Raw genomic sequence first — 19,180 nt, forward strand, 5'->3', positions numbered from 1 at the left:
GTGTTTATGAAGAGTTTCATGTCAAAACGATATATATTCATTTTCACAAATGTTGGTAAATTAGCTTTTATTGTTTAATTAAAGAAATGATCAACGAGATCTTATCCAGAATGACTTACAGTGAGTGCATTTATCTTAAGATAGCCAGGTAAGACAACCACATATCACAGTCATTTGACTGATCATACAGGATACGAACATTCCATTCCAGCTAACCAATGGGTATATAGCATTTTGCAAAACAGCAAAACATTCATACACATCTAAAATCTATGAAATAAAAATCTGAGAACAGTAATAATTTACACACAAATATAATATCTATGAATAAAATCTGAGAACAGTAATAATTTACACACAAATATAATATCTATGAATAAAATCTGAGAACAGTAATAATTTACACACAAATATAATATCTATGAATAAAATCTGAGAACAGTAATAATTTACACACAAATATAATATCTATGAATAAAATCTGAGAACAGTAATAATTTACACACAAATATAATATCTATGAATAAAATCTGAGAACAGTAATAATTTACACACAAATATAATATCTATGAATAAAATCTGAGAACAGTAATAATTTACACACAAATATAATATCTATGAATAAAATCTGAGAACAGTAATAATTTACACACAAATATAATATCTATGAATAAAATCTGAGAACAGTAATAATTTACACACAAATATAATATCTATGAATAAAATCTGAGAACAGTAATAATTTACACACAAATATAATATCTATGAATAAAATCTGAGAACAGTAATAATTTACACACAAATATAATATCTATGAATAAAATTGGAGAACAGTAATAATTTACACACAAATTAAGATATAATTCACATGTACTATAAACAGTATGTGTGTGTGTGTGTGTGTGTGTGTGTGTGTGTGTGTGCGTGCGTGCGTGCGTGCGTGCGTTTGTGTGCGTGTGCGTGTGTATCTTACCTCTCCCAGGAAGTCACTCTCCTCCTCCTGTATTCTAGGTTGGTCCCAGACAGTGATCTCCAGCATGCGTTCTCTGAAGTCCCTGCGGTGGACGTGAGAGTACAGGAACGTCTGGTTCCACTTGGGCCCAGCGCTCTTCTTTACCGTCTTGGTCCTGCGCTTGCTCTTATCACTGGGAACATGACAGGGGAGAAGGCAGAGGAATGTTAGGAGAGGGAAGATGAACCTTAGAAGGAGAGTCAAAGGAAGTCAGCGAGTCATGTATGTATCTGTCACATACTGTCCCCATGTAAGGGTCTGTGACTCACTATAAGGATGGTGAAATATAACAGAAAACTACATAGACAGGAAGCAAATCAGAAGAGAACGTGTTGACAGTGTGTTTAAGGTATATTGGATACAGTTACATAAGAAAACAATCAGTTTATGTACAATGTTGAACCCCTGTACTGGTAATATACTTCAGTAATTACTGTGTGTTTACACAGGTATAAGAACTACTTAATGTTAACCCTAGTAATATGAGACCGGTTTACCTTCGGTCAGGGAGGAAGTACATCTTGACGTAGGGGTTCCTGGGCCGCCCGTCCGGTCGGGGGGGCAGGTCTATGGCTTGAAGGACGTTGACGATCAGTTGATGGCCCACTTTGTCATACCACAGCTTTACCTAGGAACAACATTATGGGATTAGATTAATGTGACTGAAAGAATCCAGTTAGAGTAGACCATTGGTTGTGGATTACACAGGACATTGTGAAAAGTGAAATATAGGCCATTTATCAATCTGTCTGGCTGTTTGTTCGTAAATCTGTCCGTCCATCCACACATCCATGTATCCAGCCCCCCCAGTACAGTCCAGTATAGTCCTGTGTAGATCCAGTACAGTCCAGTATAGTCCAGTGTAGATCCAGTACAGTCCAGTATAGTCCAGTGTAGATCCAATACAGTCCGGTACAGTCCAGTATAGATCCAGTATAGATCCAGTACAGTCCAGTACAGTCCAGTATAGATCCAGGATAGTCCAGTACAGTCCAGTGTAGATCCAGTATAGTCCAGTACAGTCCAGTACAGTCCAGTATAGATCCAGTATAGTCCAGTACAGTACAGTATAGTCCAGTATAGATCCAGTGCAGTCCAGTATAGTCCAGTATAGATCCAGTATAGTCCAGTACAGTCCAGTACAGTCCAGTATAGTCCAGTATAGTCCAGTACAGTCCAGTATAGTCCAGTATAGATCCAGTGCAGTCCAGTATAGTCCAGTATAGATCCAGTATAGTCCAGTACAGTACAGTATAGTCCAGTATAGATCCAGTGCAGTCCAGTATAGATCCAGTATAGTCCAGTACAGTCCAGTACAGTCCAGTATAGATCCAGTACAGTCCAGTACAGTCCAGTATAGATCCAGTACAGTCCAGTACAGTCCAGTATAGATCCAGTATAGATCCAGTGCAGTCCAGTTTAGTCCAGTATAGATCCAGTGCAGTCCAGTACAGTCCAGTACAGTCCAGTATAGTCCAGTATAGTCCAGTACAGTCCAGTATAGATCAAGTATAGTCCAGTACAGTCCAGTATAGATCCAGTATAGTCCAGTACAGTCCAGTATAGATCCAGTATAGTCCAGTACAGTACAGTATAGTCCAGTATAGATCCAGTGCAGTCCAGTATAGATCCAGTATAGTCCAGTACAGTCCAGTACAGTCCAGTATAGATCCAGTACAGTCCAGTACAGTCCAGTATAGATCCAGTACAGTCCAGTACAGTCCAGTATAGATCCAGTATAGATCCAGTGCAGTCCAGTTTAGTCCAGTATAGATCCAGTGCAGTCCAGTACAGTCCAGTACAGTCCAGTATAGTCCAGTATAGTCCAGTACAGTCCAGTATAGATCAAGTATAGTCCAGTACAGTCCAGTATAGATCCAGTATAGTCCAGTACAGTCCAGTATTGTCCAGTATAGATCCAGTATAGATCCAGTGCAGTCCAGTATAGTCCAGTATAGATCCAGTGCAGTCCAGTACAGTCCAGTACAGTCCAGTATAGTCCAGTATAGTCCAGTACAGTCCAGTATAGTCCAGTGTAGATACAGTATAGTCCAGTATAGTCCAGTACAGTCCAGTGTAGATCCAGTACAGTCCAGCATAGTCCAGTATAGTCCAGTACAGTCTAGTACAGTCCAGTGTAGATCCAGTATAGTCCAGTACAGTCCAGTATAGTCCAGTGTAGATCCAGTAGAGTCCAGTAGAGTCCAGTACAGTCCAGTATAGATGCAGTATAGTCCAGTGTAGATCCAGTAGAGTCCAGTAGAGTCCAGTACAGTCCAGTATAGATCCAGTACAGTCCAGCATAGTCCAGTATAGTCCAGTGCAGTCTAGTACAGTCCAGTGTAGATCCAGTATAGTCCAGTACATTCCAGTACAGTCCAGTACAGTATAGTCCAGTATAGTCCAGTACAGTCCAGTACAGTCCAGTATAGTCCAGTGTAGATCCAGTATAGTCCAGTACAGTCCAGTGTAGATCCAGTACAGTCCAGCATAGTCCAGTATAGTCCAGTACAGTCTAGTACAGTCCAGTGTAGATCCAGTATAGTCCAGTACAGTCCAGTACAGTCCAGTATAGTCCAGTGTAGATCCAGTAGAGTCCAGTAGAGTCCAGTACAGTCCAGTATAGATCCAGTATAGTCCAGTATTGTCCAATAATAGTCCAGTACAGTCCAGTAATTGTCCAGTATAGCCCAGTAATAGTCCAGTATAGTCCAGTATTGTCCAGTATAGTCCAGTACAGTCCAGTGTAGATCCAGTACAGTCCAGTCCAGTACAGTATAGTCCAGTAATAGTCCAGTATAGTCCAGTATAGTCCAGTAATAGTCCAGTATAGTCCAGTATTGTCAAGTAATAGTCCAGTATAGTCCAGTAATAGTCCAGTATAGTCCAGTAATAGTCCAGTATAGTCCAGTACAGTCCAGTATAGTCCAGTACAGTCCAGTGTAGATCTAGTATAGTCCAGTATAGTCCAGTATAGTCCAGTACAGTCCAGTACAGTCCAGTATAGTCCAGTAATAGTCCAGTATAGTCCAGTAATAGTCCAGTATAGTCCAGTATTGTCAAGTAATAGTCCAGTATAGTCCAGTAATAGTCCAGTATAGTCCAGTAATAGTCCAGTATAGTCCAGTACAGTCCAGTGTAGTCCAGTATAGTCCAGTAATAGTCCAGTATAGTCCAGTAATAGTCCAGTATAGTCCAGTATAGTCCAGTAGTAGTCCAGTAATAGTTCAGTATAGTCCAGTATAGTCCAGTATTGTCCAATAATAGTCCAGTACAGTCCAGTAATTGTCCAGTATAGCCCAGTAATAGTCCAGTATAGTCCAGTAATAGTCCAGTATTGTCCAGTATAGTCCAGTACAGTCCAGTGTAGTCCAGTATAGTCCAGTACAGTCCAGTGTAGTCCAGTATAGTCCAGTATTTGTCCAGTAATAGTCCAGTAATAGTCCAGTACAGTCCAGTGTAGTCCAGTATAGTCCAGTATTTGTCCAGTAATAGTCCAGTAATAGTCCAGTACAGTCCAGTGTAGTCCAGTATAGTCCAGTATTGTCCAGTAATAGTCCAGTATAGTCCAGTAATAGTCCAGTATAGTCCAGTATTGCCCAGTAATAGTCCAGTATAGCCCAGTACAGTCCAGTGTAGTCCAGTATTGTCCAGTAATAGTCCAGTATAGTCCAGTATAGTCCAGTATAGTCCAGTAATAGTACAGTATAGTCCAGTATTGCCCGGTAATAGTCCAGTATAGTCCAGTACAGTCCAGTGTAGTCCAGTATAGTCCAGTATTGTCCAGTAATAGTCCAGTATAGTCAAGTATAGTCCAGTATAGTCCAGTAATAGTACAGTATAGTCCAGTATTGCCCAGTAATAGTCCAGTGTAGTCCAGTATAGTCCAGTATTTGTCCAGTAATAGTCCAGTATAGTCCAGTACAGTCCAGTGTCATCCAGTATAGTCCAGTACAGTCCAGTGTAGTCCAGTATAGTCCAGTACAGTCCAGTGTAGTCCAGTATAGTCCAGTATTTGTCCAGTAATAGTCCAGTATAGTCCAGTATTGTCCAGTAATAGTCCAGTATAGTCCAGTATTGTCCAGTAATAGTCCAGTAATAGTCCAGTATAGTCCAGTATTGTCCAGTAATAGTCCAGTATAGTCCAGTATAGTCCAGTAATAGTCCAGTATAGTCCAGTATTGCCCAGTAGTAGTCCAGTATATTCCAGTACAGTCCAGTGTAGTCCAGTATAGTCCAGTATTGTCCAGTAATAGTCCAGTATAGTCAAGTATAGTCCAGTATAGTCCAGTAATAGTACAGTATAGTCCAGTATTGCCCGGTAATAGTCCAGTATAGTCCAGTACAGTCCAGTGTAGTCCAGTATAGTCCAGTATTGTCCAGTAATAGTCCAGTATAGTCAAGTATAGTCCAGTATAGTCCAGTAATAGTACAGTATAGTCTAGTAATGCCCAGTAATAGTCCAGTATAGTCCAGTACAGTCCAGTGTAGTCCAGTATAGTCCAGTAGTGTCCAGTAATAGTCCAGTATAGTCAAGTATAGTCCAGTATAGTCCAGTAATAGTACAGTATAGTCCAGTATTGCCCAGTAATAGTCCAGTATAGTCCAGTACAGTCCAGTGTAGTCCAGTATAGCCCAGTATTGTCCAGTAATAGTCCAGTATAGTCAAGTATAGTCCAGTAATAGTCCAGTATAGTCCAGTATTGTCCAGTAATAGTCCAGTATAGTCCAGTGTAGATCCAGTAATAGTCCAGTATAGTCCAGTCCAGTCCAGTGTAGTCCAGTATAGTCCAGTATTGTCCAGTAATAGTCCAGTATAGTCCAGTGTAGATCCAGCATATTTCCAGTACTCACAGAGAGCTGTCCAGGCAGGATGACGGGGAGGGCTCTGAGGGTAGCAGGGCTGGTGGGGGACATGACCGATATGGAGGGACGCTCCATCTTCTGAGACTCAAAGGAACTGGAGCCCGCTGCCAGGGGAAAGAACCAGGATGTGAAAGACTCAAACAACTGGGTAGACAAGTGGGTAGAAAGTACTGTATATTAACACCAATGAACTATGCCGTATTGTTCATCAAGGAAAACCAAAGCTTTGTTGACACTTACTCGATTCTAAAGGAGGATGTGATGTTTCTGGAATTCTTGGTATGTCTCTGTAAGATGGGAGGAAGATTACATCAAACGTCTGCACAGACCTCTGCAATAGTCACTGACCAACAGCCATCACCAACCCCCATTTGATACAGAGTGCCAGCACATACAATACCTCAATCGTATGTTTGTTTGTATCGAAAAGGAAAAACACAAGGAAAGTACACAAACTGGGTGTTGGGTTAGAGAGCGGTAGTTCAAATCCACACGGGGGAGAGACGTATGGGTTGAGAGAAGAAAGGGAACTTTCCTTATAAGGGTTTCTCTAAGGTCTAGGATGTTAGGGGTTACATCAGGGTTAGGCCTCAGGGAAGGACTACCGTACGACATAGCGGTCACTATGTCCACAATACGTATGTACTTACTGATACGCTCTATACACCTTTCTCAAGAAGTTATTGGAAATGATGCGGTGGATAGATCTTTTTAGGTAAAGAAGACAATGGCCGTCAACATTTCACTTCAAAATTAGAAATAGTCAGAAAAGGGCACACAACAGTCGCAATATAGTAATAATAGTCCAAAATGGCAAACACAGTGCAAAATAGTCACACAATAGTTGCAGTGTATCGCACAACGATTCCAAAATGGGAATTTAGCATTTCACACAGGAAGTCAGTCTTACCCAATAGGCCTTGAGACAACTATTTCCACTTGAGGCTCCGCCTTGGATTCCAGAATGATGTTGTACACTTCCTTCTTGGTTGCTCCCGGCAACGACTTCCCGTTCCACTGCAGTACCTCATCACCTAGAAAACAGGAAACAAGATGTCCGACATTAAAACAGCTGATTCATGGGTAAGCATGGAGCCTAGGTTAAATATAGCAAAGGTTAAGACAATGTAATAATTCCATGCAGAAGTGTTAGAAAATAAACAAAATCATTGGACCAGAGCCGGAGTGAAAATGACTAGAAGTGAATGTTACCGGTACAGAAAGTTCACCATCAAAGTGGAAAATAAACGCAATCGTAGTGTACTCAGCAGACTAAAGCAGAATTGTTTAACTGTCATTCTATTTATTGAAATGTTTTTCAAATGATCTACAGCCACTTTATTACTTGATGTCCCGACCACTGGTAACGTTTTCAAAACTAATTCTGTAGAATCAGCAACAGCGCTGGTCAAATGAATGTGTTTGTTTTCTAACGCTGGCGCATGGGAATTATTACGTTGTCTTAACCTCTATTTTTTCAACCTAGCCTGGCGCTTTACTGAACAACCTCTGTTCACAACACAAACAGTGTTCAGGTAGAAACGGTAGATTTTCGCAGCTCAAAAAGAACACACAGACAATCTGACAGAGCTACCAGACTGATGTGCAACACTTCTCCAGCAGATAACCCTGAATGTCTGAATGTTTTTTCTACGTTGCTTACCAGCTCGTAGGTGGCCAACAATGTCCGCCAGACTTCCTTTCTTGACTTTGGTGATGAAGGCCCCCAGTCTCCCTGTCTCTGTCATCTTCCCACCCACAACCTAGAAGGGAAACAGAACAGGGGCAGCTCAGACACAAGACCAAGAGCTCAGTACATAGAGATAACAGTGTAATTAAAACACTGCCCCTTGTGTTCAGTGCCAGTATCACCGAATATCCTGGGAAGGTACAAGGTCAGTATGAAGGTATGACAATCAGGATACCGTCCCAGCCGAGTACAAATCTACAGTATGTCCCCATAGTTTCCTTTATTATATACTTCTGTGGATAGTACACTAGCATCACTTACATTTGAGTCATTTAGCAGACACTTATCCAGATCAACTTACAGGAGCAATTAGGGTTAAGTGCCTTGCTCCAGGGCACATCAACAGATTTTCCCCCCCACACATAGTTGGCTCGGAGATTCAAACCAGCAACCTTTCGGTTACTGGCCCAACGCTCTTAACCGCGAGGCTACCTGATGTGGAGGTCAGACGTTAGAGACCCGGGTGGGCTCAGTACACAGGGATACACAGGGGTTAGTGTGGTAGTTTCCCCAGACTTCCTTTATCATACACATCCTTTGACAATACACCATCACACAGCCTGGGGCTCTGATGTCCTACACCCAACGGTCTCAGTACACAACAACGGTCTCAGTACACAGTTAATGTGGTAATACTATAGTAATTGAAAGGGATGCCACTAGTGATTCCCTCTTACCTTTAACCCTAGTAAGGAGCCTGCCTCGCGGGGCATGGCCGACCTTTTGCTCAGAGTGATGCGTCCTATTAAGTGGTCGCCCTCCTTGGACGGCTGCCATGTCACTGGATGCTGTAGAGGGGGAGATTTAATTCCATCAGACAGAGAGAGAGGCAAAGAGAGGGGGGAGTGGTAGAGAGGGGATATAGGTAGCGACAGAGAGGGAGAGGAGCGAGGGTAAGAAAGGTAAAAACAAGTTAGGGAGAGAAAGAGAAAGACAGAGAGTCTCTGCATCCCTTGTGAGGACAACTCTCCCACCCAGGCCAACTAGAAGGGACATGCCCATCCACAATAAACACATACAATATCAATTTACACTCCAAGCAATTATGTCTAGACTGGACTGTTTCTAATGTTGTAAGAATCTATATTTAGTAATGAATGGTGGGTAGAGTACGCCCACACACTTACTCAGACACTGCGGGGAATGAAACTAATAGGGCAGAATGTGTGTGTGTGTATGCATTTGTGTGTGTGTGTGTCTGTGTGTGCGTGTCCTAGGGTGGTGAGTCTGAGTTGAGTCAGCTTAAGCAAAACCTAAATCTGTCACGTTCTCCTGAAACTTACATGCCACACAGCAGGATCCAGAGGATGGCAGTCCCAATCACCTGGAGAGAGAGAGCGAGAGAGCGAGAGAGCGCGAGAGCGAGAGAGCGAGAGAGCGAGAGAGAGAGAGAGAGAGAGAGAGAGAGAGAGAGAGAGAGAGAGAGAGAGAGAGAGAGAGAGAGAGAGAGCGAGAGAGAGAGCGAGAGAGAGAGAGAGAGAGAGAGAGAGAGAGAGAGAGAGAGAGAGGCAGATAGATAAGATACACAGAAAGTGATAGAGTTAGAGATAGAGAGAGTTAGACGGACTCTGCATGCAGAATTCTGGAAAAAATAATATCCTTGTACAATGTAAAACACCAAATAATGCATGCAGAGCAGAATTAGGCCGATACCCACTAATTCTACAACCATCTAAAAGGAAGCGATTCCCAAACCTTCCATAACAAAGCCATCACCTACAGAGAAATTAACCTGGAGAAGAGCCCTGGGGCTCTGTTCACAAACACAAACAGACCCCACAGGGCCCCAGGACAGAAACACAATCAGACCCAATCAAATCATGAGAAAACAAAAAGATAATTATTACACATTGGAAAGAATTTACAAAAAAACTGAGCAAACTAGGATGCTATTTGGCCATAAACAGAGAGTACACAGTGGCAGAATACCTGACCACTGTGACTGACCCAAAATAAAGGAAATATATGTACAGACTCAGTAAGCAAAGCCTTGCTATTGAGAAATGCCGCCGAAGGCAGATCTGGCTCTCAAGAGAAGACAGGCTATGTGCACACTGCCCACAAAATTAGGTGGAAGCTGCACTTCCTAACCTCCTGCCAAATGTATGACCATATTAGAGACACATACTATATTTCCCTCAGATTTCACAGACCCACAAAGAATTTGAAAACAAATCCAATTTTGATAAACTCCCATATCTATTGGGTGAAATAGCAGTGTGCAATCACAGCAGCAAGATGTGTGACCTGTTGCCACAAGAAAAGGGCAACCTGTCACGCCCTGAGCTTAGAGAGCCTTTTTATGTCTCTATTTGGCTTGGTCAGGGTGTGATTTGGGGTGGGCATTCTATGTTTTTGTTTTCTATGGTTTTGTATTTCTATGTTTTGGCCGGGTATGGTTCTCAATCAGGGACAGCTGTCTATCGTTGTCTCTGATTGGGAACCATACTTAGGTAGCCCTTTTCCATCCTTTCAGTGTGGGAAGTTGACTTTGTTAGAGGCATCATAGCCTATGTTAAGCTTCACGTCGTTTCTTTGTTTTGTTGGCGACATTTACCTAAATAAACATAAATGAACGCTCACGACGCCGCACTTTGGTCCAGTTCTTTCAACGGCCGTGACACAACCAGTGAAGAACAAGCAAACCTATATTTGTGTTTATTTATTTTCCCTTTTGTACTTTAACTATTTGCACATCATTACAACACTGCATATAGACATAATATGACATTTGAAATGTCTTTATTCTTTTGGAACGTTTGTAAGTGAAATGTTTAGTGTACATTTTTTATTGTTTATTTAAACTTTTGTTTATTATTTATTTCACTTGCTTTGGCAATGTAAACATGTGTTTCCCATGCCAATAAAGCCTGTTATTTGAAATTGAATTGAGAGAGAGAGAGAGGGAGACAGGTAAGATAAACAGAAAGATAGAGAGAGTTAGAGATGGAGAGAGAGAGAGGTAAAAGCTAAAATGAAAAAGTCAGTTTCAGTCGCCGTCAGACTAAGTCAACTCAGTCCAACACACCAGGAGACAAGGGGACAAACTGGGACCTTGTCTGTCTGTCGCCCAACTCTCATTACCAGCCATACTGGCAGATGGTGGCGAGACAGAGAGACTGGAGAATGGCCACACTTCAGTCCAGACCAGCTCTACCCATCGACCCAGTCCCACACGTCCTCCAAAGCCTCATACCTCCTTCAAGGCCTCATCCACCCTTTTAAGTCTTCAATGGATGACGTCAACAGAATAGCAGGATGAAATTAGATGGGGACTTTGGTGTATGGCTTTAGAAACAGGGACAAGTCCCTGAACCTACAGGACCATAGCCAGCTTGGACACTGATCAGAGACGTGTGTATAAAGAGCTAAGGGAAAGTAAGTGGTCAGGAGAGGAGGGAGGATGTAGGGGTTAAAGTTGAGGGGTGCAACTCAACTGTTTGCTGATTTGGAAGTGAGATCTAAAAAATGTGAAGCGCAATCTGAAATTTGAAAGTGCAATGGGGGAACTACTTCAAAACGTTCCTGCTGACTCCTTGATTCAGAGTGCTGACTGTTCCTTTTTCTGTTTTTAGCTGATGAATATTGGACATCAGATCACACGATCTGGGGCACTTCTTTTCTGGGTGCAATACTAACAGGCTAATAATAATTACCGATGAGGAATGTTTAGCTATTCAAAATCAACGTCTACTGTATGTACCTGTAAAAACTCAGGTCAAAGGTCAGTTACAAAATCATAGAGAATTTGGAGACTATCCCCTCTCATCCTGAATCTATTTCTATTAACAGGGATAAATCTGGTCAATGTTAGAGGCTGATCCAGGTTCAGATTTGACTTGACCCTGACCCTGTAGTAAGGTCAGATATCAATGCTGCAGGTTTTACACTAATCTGACAGGAATTGAAAACCCTTCTGTGAATAATGTATTTATAATGTATTTGATCCATAACAATGTATCACAGTGTAATTATATATATTATACTGTATATTATAGTGTTCTATTTAATTCTGTGATTTGACCTGAAGGACGTCATCAGGAGGGCATCGCAGATGGATCGGCCTACACACAAAAACACACACTGTCTGAAAACACACTGAAGAATTAGCATCAACACTAAAATTAACCTTAGGTCTCATTTCTCCTGTCATTTCCTCCTTACTATATTATCTTCCACAACTTGACATTTTTGAGGAAGCCAACCAATCAGACTGGCTGAATCTCCACTCCCTCCTTTAACCGTAAACAGTGTCATGACGTTGGGTTGGGGGTAGGTTTACGACAGTCATAAATACCTCTTTCCCCCTTTTTCTCTCTCCCCACTATAACTGATGTGACATAAGGAAACCCATGGGTTAACATAGAGATTCTGGGTAACATCAGAAGTTGGGGGAAATGAACTATATTCTGGTAATCCAACCAACTGTACATATGCGGTGGTACTTAAGGTATATTATGTCAGTTCGGTTGCCCTCTGACACATTCTCATCAATGATAGAATGACATAAACGCTACTGTGAAAAGTCTAAACGTCAGAGGTATCGGATTCACATGGAATTGTTGTTTAATTCAAATGTTTGAATATGACATTGTTTGTGAAGAGGTGAAATGTAATTTTACCTTCCAAATGAGAGATCTGTGTTTTCATAAATTTGGTTTCTGCTCAACCAGGGGCCCGCCCCTGTGAAGAGACCTGGGTAATAGACTTTTCACACACACCCCTCTCCCTCCACTATAAAAGCCACGAACCAGAAAATAACTTTCTGTTCCGGGTACTCTAGGATGACGATCCAGGGTCAGAATGGTTCAGATAATCACTATAGATGAAGCCAACATCAGCATGGACTTTGATTGTGAATGGTATGAACTTTGAACTCGTATTCACTACAGAAGTGATATCTCCTAGCCTTGGAGTTAGCAACAGCTAAACGCAGGTTCGGAAGGACAGTCCAAGTACCCCGTCTAATACCCACAACGTGTTCCCGTGACTACCAGAGACTTCTTCAAAGGACAGAGGACTCGGGTTGGCGACACAGGCCATCTACCACCAACCTACTGAAGCGCAGCTCAGAGTAAATATTCATTGCATTTTCCTCTTCAAATGGCGGTAATTTAGAATGCATAAGATAAGATTTACGATAGCACAGCTCGCCTATGCTCAAGTCTCCCACGCTTTCACTAGGACTCCCCCCCCTTTCCTTTGTGTAACAAGCTGTCATATCGATTCTGCCCGCTAGGGACGTTTTTCTGTATGACGTAATTTGTGATCAAGTTATGATTTAATTGTGTATATGTGTTTCTGTGTGATTAGTTAGGTATTTAGTAAATAAATAATTAAACCCAATTTTGTATTGCTGATTCAACTTGTTAGCCAGGATTCTTGCAGATAATCAAGGACTTACAACTTTCAGATGAGACTGAATAAAATGACGATTAATGTGACTGTTATTTAGTAAAATATTACAAAATCTTTAAGAGTTTATTCGAAAGATAACAGCTCTATAAATATTCTTTCGTGGTGTCCCTCTCTAGTTAATTAATATTTACATGGTTAGTTCAATCAGGTAATATTGATACCGGAGAAATTATTTTATAGAATAGCATGTCATAGCAATCAATCTGGCATAGTCAAAGACACGACAACAGTAAACTCTTAGCTCCTTATTCAATCTCAAAATACACTTTTAGCTCCTAAATCAATCCCAAATGCATCTTTAAATAGATTCTTAATTTCACAAAGGTGTCCTCCTTGGGCTTTTATAAAGGCCCTAGTTCATTTTGCAAAATATAGCCTGCATCAGGAGCGTATTCAAACTGCTAACCTCCCAACAAGATATTAGACTACATGGCATAAACCTTTTACTATCTCATTTGACTGGTTTGATTGCAACAGTAAAGCTGTCTCGCAGGTCTACTAAATATAAAGTAGGTTTGGGGTGTATCTGTACCCTCGCTTACAATTTGGAGAAGTTCAAGTGTATTACAGTAAATGAAAAACACACAACAACACGGAAGTTGGCCGAACTGTCTCGTTGTAAGATTTTAGATTAACCAACCATATATCCATCTATACCATCAATACTCTATCCAAAAAGAATAGAATGAAGCAGTATTTATTGGACATACATTGTCCTCATGAATCCAGGCTTTCACAGCTGAGTTACACTTCACATAGCTATATTTAGCGGTTAGCCTTGTCCTGTCTCTGAATTTGTTTACCGCGGACAACATCAAAAGTAAATCCCATGCTGGATTGGGACTGGCGTATTCCTAAAGTAAACACCGCTAAACACTTGCTAGCTACGACAGCTAACTTTCTAACTATTTCTCCGCCTGTCGCCCCCATTTAACACCCTATTCCCATGTGTTAACCTAATCTGATCATCTAATTTGGGATTGGGATTGGCCTGGAGCGACCAGTGGTGGTGGTTAGCGGTGAGTGAGATGAGTACACAGATAAACAAAACAACAACCGTCGTCATGGCATCCTCCGTCGACAAGCTAACCGCTAAAATAGCATAGCTTCATTTAGTCAAGAAGAGTGAATTGCAAAGCTGTTGCAGGCCGGCGTGAGCAAACGAGAGGCCAAAACTGAACATGCGGCCGGCCACAATGGCGACACCCAAACTCGATTATATCCTATCCGTTAACGGCATGATGGTGTTTGGTGTTTGGCGGGGAAGCTTTACGTAGCATTAGCCGCACTAGCCACTGACCTAATTCTGCCAAATCTGCTGGCCTAAATCACAGGACGTTTCCTAAATTAAAGAGAGCTGTCCAGTCCTGTTCCAGGACGGGAAGCAATAGGGTTTGGCTTCAGCGGTGTGGGTGAATGACAGTGTACTGAGTCAAGGCTATAGCACACTATAGGCAGGGAGATACAGTCCCAGCAAACTTTGACATGTACATTTAAATTCTTTATTTTGATGGAAACCTAGAGCAAAGCGATTTTGCTAACAACAAAAAAGTTAAGAAAGAATATTGCATTAGTAGCGACACCCGACAGGTGACCATAAAACCATAAATTCTAACGAAAGTTTGATCATTCCACCAATGTCGAAATCTCTGACAACACTGAGACAAAACCAGCTAATATAGATGATTCGATCTGATAGAAAACTGAAGAATCAGACCTTTCTTGCTGACACTCTCCATACAGGTAGCCATAACACCAACTCAACACAGATTTGATCATTCTTCCAATGTTAAAATATCTGAATGCATGACCAATCATATTGACATGAGAAGAGCTAACAGAGAGAGAGAGAGCAGTAATCTGACCTTTCTCACTGACGCTCTCCATGTCCACGTCCTCACAGCTGGTGTACTCGGGCGTGGAGGCGCCCTCCTCCTCTGAGCTGCTGATAGACATCTGCCTCTTGTTGACGCCCCGTTTGCTCTTGTAGGGCCTGGGTGGGGGCGGCCGCAGCGACTCTGACTGGTCCGAGCTCTGGGAGTCCTTCCGCAGCAGGCTGTCCCCGGACTTCTCCCTCCTAGCCTTGTGCATCATGGCTGCCTGGGAATTGGGGTCCAGCTGGCTGGGGTGGGGTCCCTTAGGGGGGTCCCAGCCTGCTGGAGGAGGGGGTCCTTGGTGGGGGTGAGAAGCACCAGGATGGGGGCCCGTTCGTAGGCCACCACCGGATGGTTGAAGGGGTCCGTGGTTCTGGTTCTGTTTGAGGGGAGGGGGACCTCCCTGGGGTCCCTGCCCCATTCCGCCACCCCCACCACCCCCCACGGTCCTGTCCATGGAGTAGGCGCGGTGGTTCTCCAAGGATGCCTTGCGGTCCGGTTCTCCACCACCCCCACCGCCGCCCCTCCGGAGACGATTCTCAGGCACATCCCCCATGTTCCCTCCCCCTCCTCCCCCGCCCTCCAGCCCCACCTCATTGATGGCGTTGTTGCTGTGGCGCCGCTCGTGGCGCACCTTCGACACCTTGGCGTGCATGCGCATCTCCTGCTCCTCCTTCTGCGGCTTGACCGGGTAGCGCGCCAGGTTGGGGTCGCTGCGGTAACGCGTCTGGAACTCCTCCTCCTGGCGCCGCTTGCGCTCCAGCTCATCCTCCTCCGGGGGGCGTCTCCGGAGGTCGGGGCGATTTCCTTGGTCGCCACCGTCGGGGTAGTCATGGGAGCGGACCTTCTCCAGGTGCCGGCCGTCCCGCCAGTCTATGTCCCCTGGACCACAGAACTCCTCCTGGGAGGCCACGGTCTGAAGCTTCCCTGGGGGTCCCCGGCCTCCTCTACCACGACCAGGACCACCGGGCTTACCGTTCTGCTCATGGAGGGACACAGGTCTTTTCCTGAAGAGAAGAGAAGGGTGACCATAATGGACATTGATATAACATTACACACTTGTTGTTTTGTTGACATAATACCATGTAGTAACACAACAAAAAAGCCTACTCAGATATACTGGACAAATTATGGTCAGTATCAGTTATTACTGGTTGAATGAAAGAAATGATGATAAAGATGGAAATAATTCAAAATGGAGGAATATGTACAGAACTAAAATGAGATTCTATTTCCATGGGAAAATGTTCCTACTGTTGGTTAACCTGGGTATGGATCATCCAACAACAGTGTGGAATAGGGACAGCCTTTTGAGTGGCGCATTCAGGGCGGACCGAAATGGACTCACCCATTAGATGCAAAACAAAATATATTAATCATGGACCTTTCAAGAATAAAACATGTAACCCAGCTTCTGCTTTGGCTAAGCTTGGACAGAACTATTTTTTTGATCCAGTGGGGATTAAAAAATCAAGTGCTGCAACCCATATACCACAACACCGAAAATGGGTCACTCCCAACATCAGAGGATTTGAGTTCCTGTCAAACGCGGAGAAAATATGACCAAAGTATGTCCAGTGTTGAATGAGACAAATGAGGCTACGTGTGTACACTGACGGTGTCAACAAGACCCTGTTAGACAAAACAGATGCTGCATTAGCCTAATTCATCCAATCACAACAAAGTCAAATATATTAAAGAGGACTAACCTGTACACGACTCAACTGTACAACAATAAAAATAGACCCAATATAAAAACTACCATATCATCTAAAAGAGGCCCAGGTCAAGATACTTAATACCTAGACTCTGATACAGTCCCAAAATGTTTTGCATGTCAGCAATCAAGTTTTCAAGATAGAGGACCTTCAAAAAGCTAATTGTAACTTGCCACATCATCATGATGATGCAAAACGCATCTTATGAAGTAAAGAAAAAATACCAAAACAGGCCCCTAGATAACCAATACAGTGACGTAAACTCTGGTTTGAGCCTCTACAGCCAGAGAGGTGAAAGCAGGGATTGTGAGAGGACAGGTGAAAGTGTTTTAGGGATTAGAGCGTTTGTGTCGACGATGTCCTACTTGTCTCGTGGTGGTTCGCTCCGAGCGCGTGACGCCGGCATGGTGTCCAACGCTCCCTTGGCCGGTACCGTTGGCGGCTGATGCGTTCCGTTGGGCGCCGCCCCTGCGTTACCGCTGGAAGAGGGCGGGGCCTGGGACCTGGAGCGGAGTAGGTTCCTGTCCCCCCGTTGGGTGTCACCCCCCGTGGGCGGGGCGTTCAGGCCGCCATCCAGGCTCATCTGCCTCGCCCCTGGCCCCGAAAACCATTCTCCCGATTTGGTGAGGATCTCCTGTTGCTTACGGCACAGGTTGCATACCCACATTACCTACAGGGGTGAAGGAGGAGAGGAGGAGGTTAGATATTATATACATGTACAGTATGCAGTAGTAGCCTGTATCTATAGAGAGAAAGAGAGCATGGTCAATTCCATTTCCAATTCCTATTTTCTTAATTGAAAAGCAAACCCTGAATTGACTGAATTGAAATGGAATTGACCCTAACATTGTCTCTTAGACAGAGAATGTATAATACTATGCAATACCTCAATACTAAAGTTATCTAATTCTATTTCTATGAGGTTAGCATCAGAAGACTCGTGGGGTTGCAGATGTTGTCATATATCCATTGCAGTCCCCTTTTTAAGGAACTGTCATCTCTAGTCCATGTGCAAAACAGATTCAGTCGTGAGGCAGAGAAATGTTAGCTTAGCTTGGAGTATTTTAGCTTGGAGTATTTTCGACAGACAACAGGTCATTGTTATACAGGCAAGGAAAGGGCAGGACTGGTGACAGAACTACAAACAGGCACAGACAGATAGAGGATCTTAGTAAGACACAAGCAAGTATTAGTCACAGCGTTATGTTCTTTCTCATGTTTTATTTTAGTCTCTTGACTCTGATTGAGTATTGGTGATAGCTCATCTGTCAGACAGGGGATCAAGGTTCCTTAAAATACCCTAGAACACCCCCCCCCCCACGCTCCCCCTCCCCACGCTCCCCCATCCCAACCCACGCTCCGCCTCCCCCCACGGTCCCGCCTCCCTCCCCACGCTCCCACTCCCCCCACGCTCCCTACGCTCCCCCCTACCTCCCCCAGCCTCCACTCTCTTTAGCCTCTTCCTCCCTTCTCCTACAGGTTGCTGCAGATTAAAAATTAAATGCCACATGGTTGCAGATATGAAGGGAGACAGAGTGCACCATTTCACTATGTTCATTTTCGATGGAAAACTGGCCTAGCCTGTAGCCTGGTATCCCAACATACACTGAGTATACAAAACTCTTTCCATGACATAGACTGACCAGGTGAATCCAGGTGAAGGCTATGATCCCTTATTGATGTCACTTGCTAAATCCACTTTAATCAGTGTAGATGAAGGGGATGAGGCAGGTTAAAGAAGGATTTTTAAGCCTTGAGACAATTGAGACATGGATTGTGTATGTGTGCCATTCAGAGGGTGAATGGGCAAGACAAAATATTGAAGTGCCTTTGAACGGGGTGTGGTAGTAGGTGCCAGGCGTACCGGTTTGTGTCAAGAACTGCAACACGCTAAACAGTTTGAGGCTGTTAGGATGCAACTCAGTATTAGGAAGGTGTTCTTAATGTTTTATACACTCATTGTAGGTTACAATGCGCTCTGTGAAATATCACAGCATTTTACTTACACATTGACACAAGGAAACAGCCCAAAAAATATCACAAATGTGTAATAATACTGTTACCACGAGAGAAAATTCAACATATTCTACAAGGCTACAAATGTATTAAAGGTGATCCAATATGAACGCAGTATCTAGTTAAACAGAGTAGGCTTGATATGGATGGGATGTCGTTACCATGGAGAGCCTGTTGCCTATGGCGGACAAGGCTGTTAATCCCCCACAGCGGATGATGGAACAGAATATTAACTGGCCAGCAAGGAAAGTCAGCTACAATATCCACCATCCACCAAAAGCTATTTATCGTTCCACAACAGGTACCAGAAGAACATTCCTAATTCAATAACTGGTTACAGTATAGGCCCTGAAGAAAAGACGTAAGTGAAAGCTAGGAAATTGACAACTATCTGAACTTAACACTGTGATTTGAGAGGACAAGTCACAGATATACAGCTACATCTACTGATTGCTGTTCACAATAGTATAAAATAATACTTTTTCATTATTTAACTAGGCAAGTCAGTTAAGAACAAATTCTTATT

General features: G+C 43.2%; 1 protein-coding gene across 1 annotated transcript in view; it reads right to left on the reverse strand.

The window, feature by feature from the left end:
* rims1b (regulating synaptic membrane exocytosis 1b) overlaps positions 1 to 19,180 on the reverse strand; it is a 111,200-nt gene that overhangs the window by 32,894 nt on the left and 59,126 nt on the right. Inside the window, exons 4-13 of the mRNA XM_038967181.1 lie at positions 17,004 to 17,308; positions 14,912 to 15,927; positions 8,908 to 8,952; positions 8,306 to 8,439; positions 7,542 to 7,641; positions 6,789 to 6,912; positions 6,113 to 6,165; positions 5,867 to 5,982; positions 1,510 to 1,640; positions 974 to 1,145 (exon numbers count right to left, since the gene is read on the reverse strand). Of these exons, the coding sequence (XP_038823109.1) occupies positions 974 to 1,145; positions 1,510 to 1,640; positions 5,867 to 5,982; positions 6,113 to 6,165; positions 6,789 to 6,912; positions 7,542 to 7,641; positions 8,306 to 8,439; positions 8,908 to 8,952; positions 14,912 to 15,927; positions 17,004 to 17,308 (2,196 nt within the window). The remainder of the gene's footprint in view (positions 1 to 973; positions 1,146 to 1,509; positions 1,641 to 5,866; positions 5,983 to 6,112; positions 6,166 to 6,788; positions 6,913 to 7,541; positions 7,642 to 8,305; positions 8,440 to 8,907; positions 8,953 to 14,911; positions 15,928 to 17,003; positions 17,309 to 19,180) is intronic.

The sequence above is a fragment of the Salvelinus namaycush genome, chromosome 2 (genome assembly GCF_016432855.1).
Source record: "Salvelinus namaycush isolate Seneca chromosome 2, SaNama_1.0, whole genome shotgun sequence".
In the NCBI taxonomy this organism is placed as follows: Eukaryota; Metazoa; Chordata; class Actinopteri; order Salmoniformes; family Salmonidae; genus Salvelinus; species Salvelinus namaycush.